Genomic DNA, 23,703 nt, shown 5'->3' on the forward strand with positions numbered 1-23,703 from the left:
GTTTGCCTGTGGTATATATGCAAGATTAGAGTCTCACAACAGTGTGATGCAGCCATGATCATTCAGGCCTTTACAGCCATTGAAGCAGGACATTCTCCCCAAGCATGGTTGGATACCATAAAAAGCTAAAATGTTACGCTCAGGATGCGAGGCTAAGCACTGCGCTCAGGGTCAGCCGCTTTGGACCCAGAGAAGAGCATGTCTGATTGCATGCGGGTTGATGCCCCTGGTCCTGCCTCTGAGAAAAAGGTATCGGACGGGTCTGATGCTCTTTGGGTGGATGACACCTAAATGAACATCTGTACAAAGTCCCAATTTATTTCTAATATCAGAGATCAGACCTCTACTCTTGCCTGATGCGTCTAAAACAAAAAGGGGGAACTGTAGAGAGCTGCGGAATGCTATGCCTTAAAGATGGAGCTGGTTTCCGCCTTCCACCTTCCCGATGGTGAGTGCTCTCTGTCACGAACAATTCCACATTTGGCTAAGGCTGAGGATCTGGCTTGCTTCCATGTATGTGGACCTATCTGCATTGCTCACGTGGCACGCCTGGGTTGGCTACCCAGGGGCTATTTAAGCTGTGGGCTGGCTTTCCCCGGGGTCCGAGGATTGTTCAATGTTCCTGAATAAACTGCATTGGAAAAAAAAAAAAAAAACTCAAGGCACAGCTCATGCTGGTGAGGACGTGGAGCAAGGGAAACATTTCTCCACTGCTGGTGGGAATGCAAACTTATACAGTCACTTTGAAAATCAATTTAGCAGTTTCTCAGAAAACTGGGAATAGATCTACCTCAAGACTCAGCTATACCACACCTGGACATATACCCAAGGATGCTTCATCCTACCACAAGGACACTTTCTCAAGCATGTTCATTGCCTCTTTATTCATAATAGCCAACTGGAAACAACCTAGATGCCTTTTAATGGAAGAATGGCTAAAGAAAATGTGGAATATTTGCATGATGGAGTATTATTAAAAACAATGACAGAATGACATTTGCAGGCAAATGAATGGAACTAGAAAAGACCATCCTGGTAAGATAACCCAAAATGATAAACACGGTATGTTCTCACTTATAAATGGATATTAGCTGTGATGTAAAGGATAACCATGATTCAATCCACAGACCCAAAGAAACTAAGTAACAAGGAGGGCTCAAGTGGGGTTGTGTGACTCTCACAGAGAAGGAGAAATAGAATAGGCATTGTGGGTGGATGGTAGGAGGAGACTGGGTCAGGGCAGAGGTAAGGATGGGGACAGGAAGGATCAGGTGTGGGGAGGATGGAGAGAGTACTGGGGGAGTCAACTGCAATAGGGGGTCTCTCTGGGACAAGCTAGAAACCTAAGACAATAGAACCTCCCAAGAATCTCTGAGGGTGACCGTAGCTAAGACTCCTAGCAATGGGGAACATGGAGCCTGAAGCAGCCATCTCCTGTAACCAGGCAAGACATCCAATGGAGAGATTGGGACACCAACCCAGCCACAAAATCTTCGACCTACAATTTGTCCGACTTACAAGGGGTAAAGATGGAGTAGAAATTGAGGGAGTACCCAACAATGACTGGTCCAGCTTAAGACCCATTCCATGAGAAGGAGCCTACCACTGTCATGATTAATAATATTCTGTTATACTTGCGGACAGGAGCCTAGTATAACTGTCATCAAAGAGGCTTCACCTAGCAACTGATGGAAACAGATGCAAGACCCACAGCCAAACACTGGGTGAAACCTGGGGAACCCTGCAAGAAGAAGGGGAGGAAGGACTGTGTGAACCAGAGGGGTCAAAGACACCACAAGGAAACCTACAGAATCAACTAAACTAGTCCCATGGGGGCTCACAGAGACTGAACCACCAACCAGGCAGCATGCATGGGACTGATCTAGGTCCACTACATGTACGTAACAGTTGTGTAGCTTAGTCTTCCTGTAGGATTCTTAACAGCAGGAGAAAGGGATGTCTCTGACTATGTTGCCTGCCTTTGGACTCCGTTCCCCTATTTGGACTCCGTTCCCCTATTTGGGCTGCCTTGTCTAGCCTCAACAGAAGAAAATGTGCCTACTATACTTGATATGCCAAGGCGATTGATATCCACAGGAGGCCTCCCATTTTCTGAAGAAGAAAAGAAGAAGAGTGGATAGGGGTGTGGGGGAAGGGCTGGGAGAAGAAGAGGAATGAAAAACTGCAGTCAGGATCTAATTAATTATTTAAAATAAAAATTCCAAATACAAGAGATTTATCAAGGGAACCCAAAATTGCTCTGCTGTTTTGTTTTCCTTTATTTTTCTCTATTGTAATCAGATTAAACTTTTTACATAACTATAGCTCCTCCGTTGAGACCTACTGTAGTTCTTAGCATAACTTTAGCTCTTCTGTTAACAAATGCTGTCTCCTTTAGCATATCAGAAGCCATTTTACTTCCAAGTATCCATTTTGATCATAAGGTAAAACTGAGTTCAAGTTCTCAGGCCTACCTGCCTGAGACCAGGGTCCACTGAGTCAGAGAAGGGGCGGGGCTCATTACCATGGCTTCCAGAAGTGCATGGTGGCTCTCAGGGGCTGGAATCACTTCTGCAGAGGACTTCAGGTTTTGAAGAAATACGCAACTATGCAGAGAAGGTAAACGTCATAAAATAGTTCCATGAGATAAGGATTTGTATTTGCTTTTTTAAAAAAAACATGAAGATCAGGACCAGGTGTGAGGACTGGCTTTAGCTCCGAGGTTTCTTTGGCAAAGAGACGGTTCTATCAACCCACACTAGCCACTTATGTAAAGAGTGAGTGTCTAGTTCAAGACCCGCTGGCGCTTCCTAGTCCTTTATATCTGGAGCGCTAATGTGTTGCCGGTGGCGAGACAGGTGAGAGGCGTTCCTGTGTGCCCAGACACTACCCGAAGAGCCCACCGAGTTTCACAGCACCAATGTTATAATAACAAATCCTCCCCAGCATGTTTCATATAAGGAAGGAAGTCGGTCGTGGAAGGGGGAGGGTTAAGAAAGAAGGGATGAGGGGTGCCCCAGAAAGAAACAGAGGAGGGAGAAAAAGCAAGAAAGTCAGTGGACTTGGGGAGGGACATGGGAGGAGATTAGGGAGGTAGGAAAGGATTGGGAGAGGAAGAGGGAAGGGGCTACAGCGGGCATACAAAGTGAATAAACTGTAATTTATAAAAATATAAATAAAAAAGAAAGCCAGAGAGAGAGAGAGAGAGCAGTAATGGGCAGGTCGTTTATATCTGGTGCATGCCTGGCTTGCACCTGGCAGAGGCAGGTGATGACATCAGAGGTTGCTAAGCAACCTAGTCTAACATTAAGCATGAAGCAGAAAGCAAAGATTTTCAGTGATTCTGTCAGTCTTGTATCCTGAATAACCTTCAGTCTCTGGGTTCCAATAAAAATGCATGTGGTTTGTAAAGTAATGGTGAGGGTATTCAGGGAATGTGTTGGGGTGAGAACAGAGTTAGTGCCTGTCCGTGAAACCAGCTGAAATAATCTTAAAGAATAGAAAATAGTGACACAGCACTGTGGGTGCAGAGGCAAGAGGATAACTAGGGTTCACTGGATGCTAGCAGGTTCAGAGAGAGACCCTGCTTCAAAGGAACAAGAGGGTGACATAAAGGAGAGGATACTCCCTGTCTCCCTTTGGCCCTATGTAGAACACACAGTGCACACACAAACACACATTACTTAAGTGAACAAGGTAAAAATAAATAAAAGTTTAAAGACTAACTAATGAGAAAACTCTAGAGTCATGGAAAAAGAACAACAAAGGACATTAAAAAATACTAAACAAAGTATACAATTAAGAATTTAGTTAACAGTAATTTTTAACCATATCAACTCTTGTCAAACTGTCAGAAACAAACCCACAAGATCCAAGTGTGCCAACTACATGAAATTCACATAAGATAAAAACATAGATAAACAATAAAATTTGTGTGATAGCCAGAGCTTGGAGATGGCACAGTTGGCAAATGCTTGATGGGCAAACATGGAGACTGGGCTAAGATCTCCAGCACCTGTGTAACAGCGAGGCAATAGGGACAGTGTAATCTTAGTGCCTGAGAAGGAGAGACAGGAAGACCCTAGGGGCTCACTAGCCAGCCAATAAGTCTCATTGGCCAGCTCCAGGTTTAGTGAGAGACCTGTCTCACAAAATAAGTTGGACAGAACTACAGACTTATTTCTGAATACACAGAACATGTTGCTTTCAGGATAGAGAGGAATCAAGCTGGAACTGACTCAGAATTTCCTCCCTGCTGTCTCCCTGTCACAGTGCTGGAAGAGGCTTTACAGTCTGCTGGGGGAGGAGGGCCACCTGCATTCTACAACATCACCATCATGCGCCAGACAAGATGAGGCCAACTGCTTTTGAATTAGGCTTGAGGCTGCTTCACAGATGCACTAAATGTGGTCAGTCTTGGTGTGGTGGTGCAGGCCTGTAAATCTCAGCACTTGGGTGTCAAAGACAGGTGGATTTCTGGGTCAAAGGCCAGACTGATCTACATAGCAAAGTCAGAACAGAAAGGTCAACATAGTGAGACCCTATTTCAAAAAGACAAAATGAAAGAAAACAAAAACCTAAACTAAACCTGGTCAAAAGCACAATGCCCAGAAAGTCTATAAAAAGTCTTAGCAGAGCAGGGTCTACTAATGCAATCTGGCTTAATGGACATCCTGTCAAATTGTCTTCTAAATATTTATGTTCCTATAGAAAGAATGATGCTGCTTTGAACCTTGGCTAGATAAGCTTTTCACTGCAGCACAGAAAATAATTGATGATCGAGTTCTCAGCTCTTAATGAGGCATCTATATCAACCTCACACAGAGGCTCTGGGGACATCTGGGAAAGAGTGTTTGAACAGCTGTGAAATGCTGCCTGCTGAGCATTATTGACCATCACATTCATGAAACCTCATCTGTGGTTACCTGAATAAGACCACACAAGATCAAGCCAACTTTATCCCAGAACCAGGAGCCTGACTGGCACCTGTTGCCACCTGGGCCATTTTTTCCCTCTTACTGAGTTTGGTCATTTGCTTGCTCAGCTAAGGTTCTCCCTGTGTTGCTGTCATTCATCCATAAGCACTGATCAAAGTGCAGAGCTTTCTGAGCCATGGTTTGGAAGCCTGTTCTTTTTTAAAAAGTATTTTATTCTTTGGAAATCACAGAAATGTGTGCAATGTATGTGAATTATATCAACCCCCAGTGCCTTTCTTCAGTTTCCCCAGACTCCTCGTAAAGTCAGGTCTGCTCCCAGCTTTGTATCCTCTTTTAACTGAATTCAATTAGTGCTGCTCATGTGTGAGTGGACACAGGGCCATCCAGCAGAGGTCGGGAAACCTCAAGGCCCACGGGCTGAAGAAGACTGACTCCAGCAGAAACAAGTGTCAACCAGCTCCCCTCCTACAGGTGGGTCTTGGCTTGGCTGGATTTGGGGCAGGCTTGTATGGATAGGCAACCACAGGAACTGTGAGTTCCTGAGGGAAGGACCCTGCTGTGCACAAAACAAGACAAACCCAAGACAAAGTCCTCTACAGCCTCCTCTTGGGCCCCTCTTCTGCAAAGGCCCTTGAGTTTGGGAGAAGGAAGTGTTCCCTCAGGAATGAGCACACCCTGTCATTTACTGTCTGCACTTTGATCTTGTTGTAAGTCTCTGGAATTCTGTTCTTGTTAAGGTCTGAATTTATGTTTATTCCAGACTCCCATTAGCAACTAAGAGCCCTGGGGTATCCTAGAGAGACACTTGGATGAAAGGATATGTTTGTGATTGCCAGTGATCATTTTATATCTTGTCATTGTCTATCTAAACAAGATCTGGGTGTGGTGGAGCATGCTTGTCATCCAGCACTTGGGATGTGGAGGCAGTAGGATGAGTTTAAGGCCATCCTCCCTAAACACTGAGTTGGAGTCCATCCCGGGTTATCTGACACTGTGCCACAAAGACCTCTCTCCAGCTGCCCTTCCCCAACACAAAGAGTCACTAAGCCAGGTGTTATGATAGCACATGCCTGCTCTTCTGGTATTCATGAGATGGAGGCAAGAACATGGGAGTCCAAGGGAAATCTGAGCTATACTGAAAATCGAGATCCACTACACAGTGAAATATTTTCTTAAATTGCCTTTTTTTTTTAAACAGAGGTTCTCTGTGTAGCCATGACTGTGCTAGGACTCTCTCTGTAGACATAATAGAACATTGTGTCAAATAATATAAGGGTTGGAACTATAGCTCAGTAGCAATGTGCTTCTTGCTTTTTTGTTCATCTTAGGGGAAAATATGGGCAAACCAAGAGTTTCTGGAGTTTGTCACTGGTTTAGTGTGTAGTTAGCAATCATGACACTCTGGATTCAATCTTTCTCTGTCCCTCTCCTTTTATGTCTGTCTGTCTGTCTGTCTCTCAAACAGACATACAGACACACACACAGCAAATATAGAGCTAAGACAAAAAAGAAACAAAAGACAACTAAAGAAGAGCAGGCAAAGCTGAAGGTTTATGTAGATGTGTATGTGTGTGATTGTGCGTGTGTTTGGTAAAAGGACAATGAACTGAAAATCAGGACTGTTTGCCCCTGAATGAGGAGGACAGCATCAACCAGGACAAGGGACTGGTACGGTGGCCTCTAAGGCACTGAGAGACCTTGACTTCTTGACTTTAGCGCTCAGCTCCTAGGCTTTATTGTTGTCCTTTCAACCAGATATGTAATTACAGTAGATACGCATTACATATGCTAGTTTGTAATTATAACAAAACAAAACTTCATCGACACATTATAAAACAAGTTTTAAATATAACTAGATTTCCTCCCTACTTACCATCCCAGGGACTGAGAAGATAGCTCCTGCAGTCTCCACAATTTTCTGCATATTACTTCCAAATTAAAAAAAGAAAAAGTAGAACCTGAAAATGTCTCAGTGGGAGAACAGTCACTACTCCTGAAGAGGACTCAGGTTTGTTTCCCAACACCCATATCAGGCAGTTCACAGCCTCCTGTAACTCAATTCTAGGATATTTGATGCCCTCTTTCTGACCTCTGTGGGAATCAGGTATGCAAGTAGTACACAGATATACATACAGACAAAACACCCATGCACATAAAGTCAAATACTAAAAAAATAAATAAATAAATAAAAATAAAAATAAAAAAATAAAGTCAAATACTTTAAAAAGTAAGAGAAAAAGAAAAAAGTGACCACTGTTGTCACTAGTCTTCTAACTTCAAAATTAAATGGAAATATTCTATGTATGTATGATTTATTTATTTATTTAAGTTGAATAAAAGTTTTACTATGTAGCCCTGGGCTGCTCTAAAACATGATTTTAGAAGGAAGAGGATTAAGTGGAGACAGAGGGAGATAAGAGAAGGTAAATGGAAGGATGGTGGTGACATGATTGTCATACACTGTAATATATATATTTTTGTGTGTAAAGGTCATAAATGTACATATATTAAAATGTCATTATTTTATATAATTAACATACACTAACAAAACATTTTTAAAGAATACTTTAAGGACTTGGGATGTTATTTCCATTTTATCTCAAGACCAGATAGTTATTTAAAACTTTACATTTTAAAGTTTAATAATTAGACTTAAATAAATCTAGAACACTTTGAGGTATGCATTGGCTGCACACCAAACACACCTGAGGAGCTGAACACAGACTGCAGAGCATTTCTAAGGCAGAATGAGCTACATAGAGAAATATGTGTGCATATTGACTCAACCTAAATTAAGATTTAACTATGATGTCTAGCTAGACAGAGAGACTCTCATGTGAGGAAAGAAAGGAAGATACATGGATGTATTCTTCGCAGTGGGAACCAGAGAGTGAGCAGACACTACCCACAGATAACAAACATGGACAGTGAGGGAATAACAGATGAAGTGAATTCAAAGTGAAGAGAATTCACTTTGCTCACTTTGGGAAAATCTTGGTGTGGTCTGCTAATGGATCGTCACCTTCCTCCCACTTCTCCATACATCCTCCACAGGAAAAACACCGGACAAGGTCCTTTTTTGCCTAGGAAAAGGATACGGGGTCAGCTCAACAGTATGTATACCTGTTAACTCACAAGAATTCGACTCCAGATTTCACTAGTTAAATCCTGCTTGCTCCTCCAGTTGGATTATGTGGCAATACCACACACAGGAGGCAAGAGTTCATACAGGACTCTTAGTCCTTCCGTGGGGTGGTCAGCAAGAGTCGCTGAAGGTTCCTGTGCACCGTGTGCTTTGATGAAACCTGTCCCAAACCATCATCCTGAAAGATTTGCCATCAGGAACTGGAGTAGGAGCTCCGTGAGAGCAGAGATTTCTGTCTGTTCTGGACAATGATGACACATGGGACATTCACAGACAGGCAACCAACAAGCAATTGCTTACGGAGTAAATCGGGAGAATATACTTGTAGCTGGGGCAGGATGGAAGAGCAAACTTAGGAGCCTGTATGCAAGGCAGGTTATGAAGAATCCCTGTCTCTGCTCACATTATTGCCAGCTCTCTTCCCCTAGATATAGGAGCACTTCATCGGTGAAACTCAGGCAAGGCTGGCAAGAGAAGACAATGCAGTAAGACTGGGTGGTGAGTTTTGTGCCAGTGGAATAGGCCTGTAGGATGAAGTGACCTCAGGATCCCCAAGCCCAGAGGCTGAACACCGAGGGAATTATGGAAAACTGAAGGTCTTATGAGGCCCCAAAGAGATCTATGACAAATGAAAATAAAGAAAAGTGCAAGTTCGGGATTAGACTACTTGTCAGACACAAAATTCTGACTTGGGTGCTAAAGAGATGCTCAGCATGAAGAGCACTGGCTGCTCTTGCAAAGGAGTCAGGCTTGTTTCCAGCACCACATGCTGGCTCTCGGCAACTATATCTCCAGTTCCAGGATCCAACACCCTGGCTAGCCTCTGAGGGCACCAGGCAGGCCTGTGACACCCATACTTACATTCAGACAACACTCACACCCAGAAATGTAAAAATAAAGGGGAAAAAGCCGACTGTGTAGAAAAGGCCTACTTTGACGAGAGCTTCAACAGCCACAGGTGACTCGTGGGGCCAGTCCTTAAAAGTGTCCTTCCTCACTTCTTCATTAGCAAAGACGCTGTCATTGCAGTAAGCTTGGAGAAAAGATGTGGGCGAGAAGAGCAGGCTTTGATAACAAAGTTCAAGTGAGTTGTGTGTATAGGTGGGATGATCTTATGATGTGTGCTTGTGTCAGCATAATTAAGGGTGGTTAGAAGAGCAGGAAGAAATAAGAGATACAAGAAAGACCATGTTAGAACTGCTGGGCAAAGACTGGGGTATTCCATTCATTCTATTCATTTCTGTGCATGGTCAGTGTGTTAAAATGTAACTTAAGACTGTCCCCTGGTCATCTAGCATTGGGATAGAGCAATATTGAGAGGAGATTCCTATTTCCAGAATCATTGTGAAGATTTGAGAAAGGTCATTTCCCCTGTGGCTCCCTTAAAAACATTTGTTATAACAGCTTGCTCTTTGAGATGACCACATGTATGGATGGGGTCTCCATTAGACTTTTTACCTCACCCTGGTCTCTGGACACTGGTACATGTCTTCTCCATGCTGTGAGCATGTGAAAATTAAATTCCCATTACCTTGGTCTGACAAGTTTTTCAAGATGAAAGCCTGCCCGTGTTCACATTTCATCCTAGGATTAGGATTTTTTTCCCTTTGCTTTAAGAATTTCATTGGCACAGAGAATACTATACTTTAATTTAATTAAGAAAAAAACTTAGAGTTTAGAAATATTTTGTATTTTACTTTTGACTTCGTTAAGCCCTGAGATCATAGGGAATAGGTTATAGTGTTTTCCTCAGTGCTCACCAGTGTGCTTTCTGGTTGTGTACTCTGAAGAGCAGGTTGGCACTTCAGACTTTCCTTAGTTTCCTTCTTTATCTCATCATTTTCTTTCACTACATCAGGAAGCTGTCTCAAGACTTACAATTCGGAGTGTTTCATGTGTGTGCAAGTCCGTTTGCATATATGGACTCACATCTGTGGAAGTCTGAGGACAACCTTCCCTGTTTCTCTTTTAACCTGCTCATTTAACAATGACAAGAGTGCGCTGGGCAGCACTGTAGACTCTTCATTTTGCTAAGGCAGCATTCATGAGCAAGCCTTCTTCTGAGAAACCCATTTCCTATGTCCACAATGTCACCCTTCTTGTAGACTCTTGCTCATGTGGCCAAAGACACAGCTCTGCGTTCCCAAGACCTAGAGAACACTGCTTCTCCTTTTCTCCATAGTGTTTGCTATTTTAACAACTTATTGAAAAATGGTGTTTTCAGTCAGAAGGATGCCGTGTGCGTGCTTGTAAGTATGTATGTATGTATGTGTAGCCAGACATTTGAGTACTTTATTGGGTTCTTTTATCTACCACCGTTCTGCCCCCTTCTTCCACCCTTCCAAACCCCCAACACTAGGTAAAAGAGAAAGAAGGTCACAGGGGAAAGGGGGCTTCAATACTGTTAGAATACTTCCTGCTGGTTAGGGGCATCGATTTCCTTAGAGAAATATTCAATTTCTTCCACTCATCTCTGCACACAACCGCGTGACAAAGAGCAACCAACTCCAAGAGCACCAGCCAGCAACTACCAGCAGCAGCTGCAGCAGCCAGCGCCTCTACCATAGCAGGAGGAGCAGCAGCCACAGCCCCGCTGACAGCTCTAGCATTTCTATACTCACTCAAGAGTCCCCAGAATTCCAAAAGTCTTACACATGCAGAAACTACCTGCAGTTGGCCAAATCACACCCAAGCCAAAGTAGGAGGCAAATCAGAGTCAGCTTCTGGGGACAATCTAAAGCAGCCCCAATCTCACATCTGCGATTAAAATGAAAACATATTCCTATAACCGTCTGTGTTTTTAAAGAAACCAAAATCCTCACTACATGTATGTGTGAGTGTTTTGCCTACATGTTTGTATGTCTACCACATGTGTGCCTGGAGACCTCTCTGGTGGCCAGAGAGGAAGTCAGATTCCTGTGAGAGGGGGTTGCAGATTGTTGTAAACTGCTACCACTTTAAACTGAACCTGAGTCCTCGGCAAGAACAACAAATACTCTTAACATCTGAGACATCCCTTCACCTTCTGCTTATTTGGGGGGTGGGACACAATGCGTTGCCATGTAGGCTAAGCTAAGCCATCCTTAAACTCATCCTATTTCTGCCTCAGCTTTCTTAGTGCTGGGATCACAGGCATGGAGCTCTACACTTGGCACCAACCTCATGCAGCCCATACTGGCCTCTAACCTGTTACCATAGTCCTACCTGGGCAGAAGTGTCTCCTTCCACCTTCCAAGAGCAGGAATTCCAGGGATGAGCAGCCTCAGGCGACCATGGAATTCTTACTGTATTATGATTGTTTTCATCCTGTCTACTATCCCTTCTCCCCACGTACCTGACCTCTGCTGGGGCTGAACTCAGGGCCTATCCTACTTGCTATACAGATGTTCCCCAATCAGCGAGATTCCTAAAACTCAGGTTTTGTTTTCCTGTGGGTGCTGGGATGGAACCTAAGGACTTGCTCATGCTAGGCAAGGGAGCAACACACTCAGGCCTCTCGTCTCATTCAAATGTGGATATTTCTTAACTTCTTAACAGCACACAGAGCCATTTAAGAAAGCAAAACAACCAAAGTCATTCTCTATTACAGAAATCACTTATGAAAATAATTTTTAAAGAAAGATGATGAGGGCTGGAGAGATGGCTCAGTTGTTAAGAGCACTTACTGCTGTTCCAATTGTTCTGAGTTCAACTCCTAAGACCCACAATCAGGCAGCTCACATCACAAATGCCTGTTACTCTGTCTCCAAGGGATCTGACACTCTTGTTTATCTTCCAAAAGCACTTGTATACATGTGGCACACACAACACACACACACACACACATACACACACACACACACACACATTCGAGCATGAGAAAGAGAGAGAGAATGAGAACACACAAAAAAAAAAACAAGCAAAGCCATTGGAATGTGCTTGAGGTTTTACCTGATACCATGGGTAATTCTCTTCTGACCCAGGAATTCATAAAATGTTCTCCCTGGGGAAAGAAATTCAAGTTACTGCCTGATTGGCTGACTTACAGGATATACCTCTATCTGTGGCCTACAACTTAAGGTCTTCCCAAACTGAAGTGAATTTTCATTCGAGCAGCAGAATTTGAGCAAAGCAGTCCTTTAATTTTGGTTTGATTTCTATTGATCTTGTAAACTTTGATGTAGTGCCAACATCAGTGAAATGGAAGCTTCTCAGGGTCACTCTTACCACAGACCCTGCTCAACCACAGAACTGTAGTTACACCCAGAGGTGTATTTTGACTCATGAGGAACTGAGACATGGGAAGGGAGCCTTGCTCAGAAGAACCTCTCCAATCATGCAGCTCTCCCTCAGAGAAAACTGCACCCCAACTGTCAGCCCATGCCCTCTGCAGGGGCTGCCTCTCAGTAAGTCAGACAATACAGTTTCCTTTGGCTTCAGTTTGAGGTGGGTTCCCACTGCTTGCTACTAGGAAGTCCTTACTAATTATAGAGTGTGAATAACCAGGTTCAGGAGCCAGCTTTGAGTGCCCAGCCTCTGCCATGTACTAGGTCAGAAGATTGAGTCAGACATCCAGATGGAGGAGGCAGGAGGTAGCTAGAGTAGTGGCCTCACTCAGAGGGAAGATGAAGGAGGCAGCGGAAGCAACCCAAAGCCAGCCTGGAAACTGTCTAAGTGGTTCCAGCTTCACAAGACAAGAGTTTTGTTTCCTCTCTGCAGAGAGAGGGAGGACAATGAGAAGAGAAAAGAAGAAAAACAAAGAATATTTGGGAAAACAAACAAACAAACAACAACAACAAAACATCACCCTGACGTATCACATCTCGGAAAAAGTTGACATTGTAAATTACCGTTACATGAACAAATCCCTCGTAGCTCTGAATATACTGGGCAATTTCCTCTGAAGATTTCTCGCTTTGAAGAAATTCACATCTACAATTAAAAATATGGTTAAAAACACTCCCAGTATTGTGACGAAGACCGTCTATATCACAAGAAATATTTGCTAAAAACCCATCAAACTGTTGAATTTGATGCTTCAATAAAACTGTCCATTTTTTCCTGAAGTCTTACTCATGAGAATTTACATTGTGTTAGAAACATGTAAATCATATTAATGACAAAATGCCATTATTTAAAATTCCAACCTTGTGCTGCTTTAGTTTTTCATCAACTTGACATATAAGCTAGAGTCATCCAGGAAGAGGGACCCTCCGCTGAGAAAACACCTCCATCACACTGGCTTGTCAACAAGTCTGTGGGGCGTTTTCTTGATTAATGATTGATGTTGGAGGGTCCAGTCTGCTGTGGGCAGAGCCACCCCAGGCAAGTGGTCCTGGGAGGCCTAAGAAAGGAAGCTGGATATGAACCTGGGGCCAAGGGGACAAGCAGTGTGTCCCTTCATAGTGTCTGTCTGTTCCTGCTTATGTTCCTGCTCTGACACCCCTCAGTGTGGGTTGATCTGGACATGTAAGCCAAGTAAACCCTTTCCTCCCAGGGCTGCTTTTAGTCATGGTGTTTATCAAAGCAACAGAAAGCAGAGCAGGACAATCTTCATATTATTTTAACTTTTAGTTCAAGGCAGGGTCTCCCTGTGTTGCAATGGTGATGCCAAACTCTGACCTCAGGCCGTGCTCCCACCTCAGCCTCAACAGTAGCCTACGCTATAGGCATGCACTGCTATACCCTGCTGCTCTCTTCTTGAAACACATATGCGGTAAATCAAAGAGGTTGATTCATAGCAAGCAGAGAGTGGAACACACACTCATACTCTAAATCAATGTAAAAATTCACCAACAATGAAGGGAGCAGGGCGTTTGAATACTAGCTAAGATATTTAATGTTATTCCACTTTATTGTTCATCTTTGTAAGAGACATAACAATTCTGTGGCTCTTTTTTTTTTTAAATCACTATTTAAAGTTATATGCTAAAGGAATAAGAAATGAAACCATGTGTTAGCTGGATTTTGCTTTGACATAACCCGATCATGACCATTCCATGGGGATGGCAGGAAAGAGGTAGATGAAATAGGATCAGGCCAGCTGCTGACAGGTGCTCATTTTATACACTTCTCTGATTTCTTTGAGACTTTCATAATGAAAATTTGAAAACTAGTTAGAAGAATACATCTGTATGTAACAGAAACAAAACATCAGATGCCAAAATCATACCACTAAACACATTATCACAAATAATTAAAGCACACGTCTTTCCTAAGCCCCATCCACTTCCCAGGGGCATATATTCTTTGTTCTCTGGAAGTTGAACTGCCCATCAGCTGTTCCCAGGGTATGTGATCCCTATATGGCTCTCGCTGGCCATTCCAGGCAGGCTTCTCGTCTCCTGCTCCTCCTGACTTCGTCAGCTGCTGGGAGGCAGCCCCCCAGGCAGGAGGAGAACCACAGTTATGAGATTACAGGTGTGTGATACCATATCCAGTGAGAGAGAATTTTCATTTGGTGCATATTTCTCTGAATATGGGAAACCACTTGTAATATTTTAAAGACTGTTCTCGTCTTTTCCATCAATACATCGTTTCCATTCCTGTGCAGATTGACTCATTTGGTAGTTAAGGTAAATCATGAAACTGCTCGACCCGACATATTGTAGTGTTGGGGACAATAAAACAACAGTAGTAACTGTTGAGAGGGCTGGAGAGCATGTGCTCAATGTACTTGCAGAAGACCTAGGCTCAGCACAGGCACCCACTTTGGGCAGCCACCTGTAACTGCAGCGGTACTGACCTCGAGGGTGCCTGCACTAATGCACATCCCCAATGTCCGAAATATTAAAACTGAAGTAAACAATTGGATCTGGGGATTGTCTCAGCAGGTAAAGTACCTTAGCTTAGGCATGACGCCCTGAGTTAGAATCTGTGTTGCCCATATAAAAGCAGGGACCAGGCCACCATGTCACTAATCCTAACCCAGGAGAGATGGGGACAGATGGATCCCATGTGGCTTGTCTCAAAAGATAAGGTAAAGAATGATGAGAAGGTGGGCTAGGTTAGCATGTGACCTCCACAGGAATGCACAAGGGCACATATGTACACTACACACTAACACACCACACGTATTAACACAGTCTACATGCACCAACATACTACACAGGAAAGATGAAAATGAAAAGATAAAAAGCAAAATAACACAAAAGAGAAAAGGGCCATTTAAGTTGATGTGATTCAAGCTTTTCACTATGGGACCAGATTTCCTTGCTTGAAAATTTCTAGGGTGACCCCATATTGAACAGGAGAAAGATCAGAACTCATGTGGTACTCCAACAAGGTTGCTCTTTTATCTCCAGTTTTATTTTGCTAAATATCAAGCAACAGAAACAGAAATAAAAGCTGAAATCTTTAAGAAACAAGCGTTTGAAACTTACTTGGGGAACCACTTGGCATGCTCCTTCCAGGGATGGTCTCCTTCTTCCCAGTTTCCCAGACATCCACTGCAGGAGAAGCACTGCACAGTGTCCCTTTCACCTACAGATGCAGGGAAGCGATGGCACCAGGTGTGTCTTGGAGCTGATCATACTGAACCAGAGCAACACATACCCCAGCATGCTTGCTCTTCCATGTCCCCTCTGGCTGAATACCTGGCCACATCCCACTGCCCTAAATGACCCCCTTCTAAGCTCTGGACGTACATTTCCCAGCCATGGCCATCCTCCATAGACTTAGCCCTCAACATGCCAGTTTCTTACACATAGAGGCTGCTCTTTAGCTTTCAGGACCAAAGTGATGGAGAAGTAGGCAAAAGCTAGAACTACCTGGAATAATGCTGTCAGAAGGTCTAAGAGTTAGCTTTGCCATGTCACCTCTATGGAAATAGAGGCACAGTTCTCTAATTCTCTGAGCCTCAGTGAACTCAATTATCAAACACGGGGAAAGGGCAAACTGAGTGAATTAGAATTAGTGTTCAATCCTTGTATAGCATAAGCAGGTACTCAGCACCCACAGATCCTGTTGTAATTGTCATCCACATCTGTCCTAACACCTGTGTGTGACTGAGGCATTTCAAATTGTAGTCTTCTTGAGGATAGTTTGCCTCATGGATGAGAGTTAAATAAGTAAAAACAAACCCTTCCAAAACTATAGAAATTAAATTAATCAAGGAAACATATACATAGTAATATTTGTGAAATGAGAAGAAAGTGGATTTAAGCTATCTCATAATCCATTTTCAGGTCCTTATGAATGGAGCTAGTGTTTTCTGGAGTCTTCTTATTCTATTTTCCAGTGCTGGGACTAAACCAATGGCCTTTCACATCCTCAGTTAGGCCTCAAGTAATGAGCTACACCTCAACCTTCAGTTAATATATTTCTAGGCCCACATTTACAGAAATGTATCCATATTTACAGAAAACCTTTTATTTTATACATATTTGACAAGTTAATAATGCTACACTAAAGTAAATTATAGCGGAAGTAAAATTATTAAAGTTTAATGAACTAGATCTTTAATATAACAATTAACAAATAAGGAATGATTAACAAGAAGTAGTAAAAGAAGGAGGAGGAAGAAGAGAAGGAGGAGAAAGAGGAAGAAGAACAACAAGAATAAGAATGTGGATGAGGAGAAGAAAAGAAAACAGAAGGAGGAGAAAAAGGAGGAGGAGACAAAGAAGGAGGAGAACAAGGAGAAAAAAAGAGGAGGAAGAAGAGAAAAATAAAAACAACAAGAAGAACAAGAAGATGAAGAAGTTGAAGACCAAGAACAACAGGGATAAGAACAAGAAGAAAAAGGAGAACAATAAGAAGACCAAGTCCAAGAAGAACAAGAACAAGAACAGAAGAGAAAGAGTAAAAAGGAGGAAGAGAAGGAGGAAAAGAAAAGAAAGGTTGGAGAGATGGTTCAGAGTCCTTCCTCTTGATTAGTTTGGAAACTAAATTTTTACAGAAACACCTCACAAAATGAGACCCAGTTACCTGTAAAGACAAAGCCAGCTGCGGAGAGTACACGTGGCGAGGTCCCATGGGCATAAAAAGGCCACTTCTCAAAGGACTCCAGCCTGTCCTCCTCTTCTTGGTATTGTGCTTTGCCGCTTCTCAGTGTCTTCTCTGGACTCTTCACCCTTATGTTATACTTGCCAATGTTACCGACATCTTTGCCCAACAGGAACTCACATTCTGGATGTAATTTCTTGTGGATTTCTATAGGAAGGTTCTTGAGTCTGGTGCTAAAGAGGATTAAGCTACAGCAAAAGCACTGCACCCCAAGTTTTACCCCGGTATGGTAAAACCCAGCAGCTGCCATGTCCTGAGGCGTCCATGATTTGAATGACTCATAGGTCACAAAAGTCATTAATCTGGCTTCACTGCGCATCTGTGAGTTAAAACCTTTCTTCATCTTCATTCGTTCTTTGTGGTCTTCTTCATGCTGTCTCTTTAAGATCTGAAGTGCGTCCACACCGAGAAGAGCAGAGAACTCAGAGGCCAAATCATCATCAAACTCATAAATTCTCTCCTCGCAGGCTTCTCCCTGGGATGCCATTTTCTAAATGAGACAGGAACGTGGATGATTTTGGTGTCTGCAATACCTTTATTATAAAGGGTTGTGTCTCTGAGCCAGGAAGATGGCTCAGTGGGTAAAGAGGCTTGCCACAGGCCCAGTGATTTCATTTTGTTCCCCAGGACCCACATGGTAGGTAGAAGACCAGCAACTTTTGTATGTTGCCATCTGATCTCCACTTGTGAAAGACAGAAGTTGCTTGAGAAACTATGAAACATCAATATTCACTCACTCAATCAACAAATATTTGCTAAGCACCTACCTGTGTGTCAAGCAATGGGCTAGGCCTTGAGGACTGGCAGTGAACTAGACACAGAGAGCTGGCTCCATTCATGGAGCCTTGCAAGTGTCCTTCAGTTTGACTGTTTGCTTGTTTTTCTTAGACAGAATCTTGCACTTAAGGGTGAAAGTAGAGCATTTGGTCTGGGACCCTATTTGGTTTTGCAATAATGTGCTTGGTGTTCCTAAGTCCTTCACCTGTACATACACTTTGCACACCCCTCCTTCAAGACACAGCTTGTAGCCTCATCTCTGGACAACAGTATAGATTTCCCTGTCCCTAACAGTAATCAACTTTAGTCAGTCTCTAGTCAAGTACATTCCCAATGTATTGGGATAGGAGGACTGGAAAGGCTGATCAAACTGACCTGGATTTGGGTGCAGATGCAGGCAGGCAAAACTGTGTCTTTAATGTTTAAGGAGAATCCTCTATTTTCTATCTTATATACTTATATACTTAAAATATAAATATACTTAAAGCACATATATACTTAAAATCACACACATTCTATGACATACATGTGACATGCGCAATGACCAAAGATTTGGATAATTCAAATCCGCCAGTCAAAACAGAGGGCCCTTACTTAGCAACCAGCCTTTCCATCTCCTGAGCCCCATAAAAGAAATCCCTAAACAATGATGAGACTCCCTAAACACTCTCACTCACGTGATCAACTATCAGTCTTGAAGGTAAAAGTCTGTGCCACTGTGTCCTTCCAGCTAAGGTTATTTTGTTCTTGTGCAAATCCATGGGGCCCTTTATCTCTGAATCCTTCTATAGGAGGCCAAGAACTTGGAATGATAAACCCAGTGTCTCAGCCTCTTGGATGCTGAGATATGTGTCACCATGCTCAGCTCCATCTCTGAAGTATAAAGACAATGACATAGGTTTACCACGTATGTTAAAGAAAAAATATGCACAATTATGTAGCCTGAGAGTGACAATCTGATAATATCATTCAGTTAAAATTATTCTTGAAGATTTTATTTTTAAGTATGTGTGTATATATTTCAGAAAAGGTGTTGGGCCCCCATAAACTGAAGTTACTGGTAGTTATGAGTGGCTTGGCCTCGGGGTCGTGAGCCAAAATTGGCTCCATTGCAAGGGTAAATCCATTCAACTGTAAGGCCATCTCTCCAGCCTCCAAACACATTGTTTTTGTCATGTTTGCTCTCCAGTCTTAGTGCTTCATGTGATCTCCAGATGCTCCCTGTTTCAGGCATGGATTTGAGTCTGGGAGGCAGCTGCTGGGGTTCATAGGTTCTTAAAACTCTTTACAATGGGTTGTAGAGAGCATGTGGATAGTGATAGGGTGAAGAGTCCTTATTAAAGGAGAGATACTGATGAGCTCAGAATCAAATAAGACCTGGGCTATGACCTGGCGCCAAGAGAGGATGGAAGTGGCTCAGCATGACATCTGATATGAAATTTGCATAGAACCTTACTGCCCTGATGATTTTACAAAGCTAGCTCTTCATGAACATGCTCCCTTTGTTAATGAAGCCCAGGTGGGGAAGGGCTTCCAGCCTTACACCTTTCTTGTTAATTTCTGGAACCTCTTTCTTCACCCAATTCCCTATTCTTCTGACTCACAATTATTGAAATGACTACAATAGACTATACAGACTATTTTACAGTGTAAAATTGACAAATATTTGCAATGTATTGAATTTTGGCTATGTGTGCTTGTAGGAATGAACCCAAGGCCTTGGCTCTGCTAATCAGTACCCACCACTGAGCAGCAGGCCCAGCCAGCACTGTCATCTGTTTTTGGTTTTGTTTTTGTTTGAGACAGAGTATCACAGTATAGTCTTCACCATCCTGGAACTCACTCTGTAGACCAAGCTGGCCTCAAACTTACAGAGATCTGCCTGCCTCTGCTTCCTGAATGTTAGGATTATAGGCATGTGCCACCACCATCCTGCTGGTTTTGTTTACATTTTTTGAGACAGGGGCTCACTGTATATCTCAAACTCATCTGGAACACAATATAGAGACCAGGTTAGCATCAAATGTGTGGCTATCTTCCTTTTTCTCCATCTGTAGTGCTGAGCTAACAGGCCTGCATCACCATACCTGTTCTTCCATCATACTTCTCATGAGACCAGAGGATACAAGCTACTCAGGCAGTCTGAGCTCAAGTAACTGGAAAACAAGAAGTTTCCTTGACTGGAAGCCAGAAGTAGCAAGACTGACTTGACACAAAATGTGAAACGATTCCAGGGTCTCAACACTTGAGATGCCAATGCTAGGTAGACAAATAGAGACTAGCAGCCTTTGATGGAACTGATGGAGCCCTCCCTTACAGCTGGATTTGGACACCACTTTCCATCGCAAAGCTGTTTCCTCTTGGATAAAGGAATGAAATCTGAGTTCTACTTCTGGCCCCAGTTAGAGACGCGACATTCTCCACTGTTCCAAAGATTGCAATGTCGCTTATTACTGTGTTCTCCTTTAAGAGTAAATCTAGCTAAGCCTATGAATCACCTGGCTGGGAGTCCACACCAGAGTCACTGGAAGACAAGGTAAAGAAATGGGAGGAATACTTATCTCCTCAGAAAGAAGATACACTTCTCAGAAGCCCTCACCCCTATGTAGTGGCTTCCACAGCTAATCCTCTCCACTTTTCTGAATTCTAAGTTAAAAGTATTAACTTTTCCTCTGCTTTCTATCTCTTTTTCACATACTGATCCAAACTCTATGCATGCTTTTCTTGACACTCTGGACTCCCTTACTCTGCAGACTCCCTACACACTCTCTGTCCAGATGGTTACTGACCTTGATTGTCAAACCTGCCTGTTTTCTTGGATCAATCTCCAAAGGTATGGCCTTCCCCCTCATCTCTTTCCTCCTGGCAGTTACCAAGATTTACAGCTTGTCCTTCTTGTTGTTTTTGATCAGACACTAATAAAATGGTCCTCAAGTTTCCTTCTGAGTCCTTTTAATTTGTTGTTGTTACAAGACTCAGAATACTTAAAACGAATTCTCGTTTCCTTGGCAACACTTCATGTATGAGTATGTGTGTGTGAATGTGAATGTGTATGAGTGTATGAGAAGTGTGAGTGTATATGTGTGTGTGGTGTAAGTGCACACATGCCTCAGAGCTCTTTGGAAGTCAGAGGACTTTTAGAGGTTGTTTCAATTCCTTTCATCTTCCCTCTCTAGTGGAATGCAGGGATCAACACAAGCCATTAGGCTCGTAAGATATGTACTTTTACTCACTGAGCCATCCATCTTGCTCCCCAACTCTTCCATTTTTAAAAATCTGTTCATACATAATTGTTTAATTACTCCCCAAATGTGGATCATTTAAGTCATTGTCCTTCTTCATACATAAAGATGAATTCAATATTCAATATTCTTGTAATGATATTAATAAATATTTCCAACATTTAAAAAATTTCCCCAGAGTAAATTCCTGAAATAAGAATAGCTGGGTAAACCACATGCATCCTCTTAAGGATTTTGGTGTTTGTCAGGCACTGGCCTTGCTAATGGTCTTCAGAGTTCCTTTTACCTTCAATATGGTCAGGGTCCTGCTTCTTTTCAGGTGGTTTCTTGCAATGGGATTTCACATATCAGAACTCCATGTCTCTCTGTAATAGGAATTAAAATCTGCTTATGAACTGAGAACTGATTTCCCAATAGAAAAGAGTGGTCAGGAGTCTTCATGGATTCCTAGCCCAGCATCCTAGAGGCCATGTGGGTGACCATCAAGAGGCTGTCCTAGGCACAAATAAGTATCTGACACTTCTTTAAACATGAGTTCTGAGACTCCACCACAACCTTTTCGACAATGACTATTTGAAGTTCCCAAAGAATCTGCTTTCATTCAAACCACACATCTAACTCCTCCCCAACATCCACTCCATTCAAGGAGGAAGTTACAAAATTCTCAAACATATGTGATTTCTCAAGGAGCTCAGCCAATATTTGTGCCCCCCCTTCTTTATCTTGTATCTAGAAAATTAACTTAGTAGGTTGGGTTTTTTAAGAGAAATGTAAGTAAATCCTAGGAATTTATGTTAGATCTTGTTTTTCTCAGTTTAACCAGCTAGGCTGGTTAAGTGGCACTATCAGTTCATCTTCAGATTGTTGGAATCATATGTACAATGAAACATGACTGCTCAGCTAAATTAAATTGGAGCCTTACCAATAGAATTTATCAAAGAGAAGAGAGAATATTAGGACTATTCTTATATTGGATATTAGAATATTAGATAAAGTAGAGGAACTGGACCACTCAAGGAAAGAATGCGTAAACTCTCTAAAACTACATGAAAGGAACATGCAGGAACTTTGGGACATCGTGAAAAGACCAAAATCTTCTAATTATAGGCACAGAAGAAGGAGAAGAATCCAAGGCCAGCGGCTGTGCCAACTAGTTTTACGACAACTTGACACAATCTATAGGCATCTGGGAAGAGAGAACCTCAACTGATAAATTGCCTGCATAAAATCAGGCTGTAAGACATTTTCTTAATTATTGATGGACAGGACCAGCCTATTTTGGGTGGTGCCATCCCTGGGATGGGAGTTCTGTAAAAAAAACATGCTGAGCAAGCTGTGTGGAGCAAGCCTGTAAGTAGCACCCATCCATGGCTTTTGTATCAACTTCTGCCTCCGGGTTCCTGTCTTGTTTGGGTTCCTGTCCTGACTTCATTCAATGGTGGAATAAAATGAGAAAATGTAATCCAAATAAACCCTTTTCTTCCCAACTTGCTTTTTAGTCATGATGCTTCATCGCAATAATAGAGAGCCTAAGTAAGACACTATTTTAAACTACTGTATGCAGCATAACTATCTCTCATAGCTGAAGGACAAAGAAAAACTTTTCAAAGTATAAACAGGATAAAAGAATTCTTTTCCAGTAAACCAGACCAACAGAGGAGCAATTCTTTGGACTGAAAATTAGCATAGCCAAGCAACTGAAGAAAGTAAACTTTTATAATAATTGAAATAATAATTAAAAAAAGGATTAACACCGTAAACAGCAAAATGACAGCAATGAACATACACTTTCAATAACAACTTTAATATTAATGGCCCTAACTCACTGGTTAGTATTTTTGTCAACTTAATACAAGCTAGAGTCATGTGGGCAAAATGAGCCTCAATTGATAAAATGCCTTCACCAGAGAACATTATAGAGAACATCAGCCAATCGAAACCGAGAGAGCACAGATCTTGGGTGCACAAGCACAACTGATACATCTACAACATGACTTGTGCCCTTAAAGCTCAGGAAATATCTTGGAAGAGGAGGTCAAGAGATTTTAAGATACAAAGGACCAGGAAGTCTGCTGTGAGACTGTGTCTCCTAAAAATGACAGGGAAGCTTCACTCACGATACCTCAACAATCTGGCTGCCTAAACAAGGCCCGGCCAATGACAACACCAGTATATATGCTGGCCTGAAAGGAAGGACTCTCACAGGGTCTTACCCCAGATAAAAAACCTTGGATAACTAAGAAACACTGAGAGCACGACAAATAGTATTCCCTGAGATGAGCCCCCAGTTGGTTATCCAATACCAAGTAGTAGGCCCTCAAATCCTGTGCAAACAAGTAACACCAAAAGAACTAGAGAGGTTGCATTTTTATGTTTAGGTACGTACATGCACACACACATATAATACTGTGACAATAACCATTAAGATAAAGAGACCATGGTTTCAAGAGGGAGCCAAGAGAAGTAAGTGTATGATTAGTAGAAGAGGGTGTGCGTGTGTAATTTTAATTAAAAAAAATAAAAAATAGGTGACAAGATGGTGGCGCCATCTTGTCTGAAGAGCAGGACAACATTTTCTGTACAGCGACCAAGAGACTGAACTCTGGGCCCTAAAACA

General features: G+C 42.5%; 1 protein-coding gene across 1 annotated transcript in view; it reads right to left on the minus strand.

Moving 5' to 3' along the window:
• LOC132654711 (baculoviral IAP repeat-containing protein 1b-like) overlaps nucleotides 1–23,703 on the minus strand; it is a 48,203-nt gene that overhangs the window by 14,112 nt on the left and 10,388 nt on the right. Inside the window, exons 2-6 of the mRNA XM_060385630.1 lie at nucleotides 21,373–21,451; nucleotides 16,990–17,557; nucleotides 15,444–15,543; nucleotides 12,912–12,993; nucleotides 12,013–12,064 (exon numbers count right to left, since the gene is read on the minus strand). Of these exons, the coding sequence (XP_060241613.1) occupies nucleotides 12,013–12,064; nucleotides 12,912–12,993; nucleotides 15,444–15,543; nucleotides 16,990–17,554 (799 nt within the window). The 5' untranslated portion in view covers nucleotides 17,555–17,557; nucleotides 21,373–21,451. The remainder of the gene's footprint in view (nucleotides 1–12,012; nucleotides 12,065–12,911; nucleotides 12,994–15,443; nucleotides 15,544–16,989; nucleotides 17,558–21,372; nucleotides 21,452–23,703) is intronic.

This window comes from Meriones unguiculatus, chromosome 6, assembly GCF_030254825.1.
Source record: "Meriones unguiculatus strain TT.TT164.6M chromosome 6, Bangor_MerUng_6.1, whole genome shotgun sequence".
Lineage (NCBI taxonomy): Eukaryota > Metazoa > Chordata > Mammalia > Rodentia > Muridae > Meriones > Meriones unguiculatus.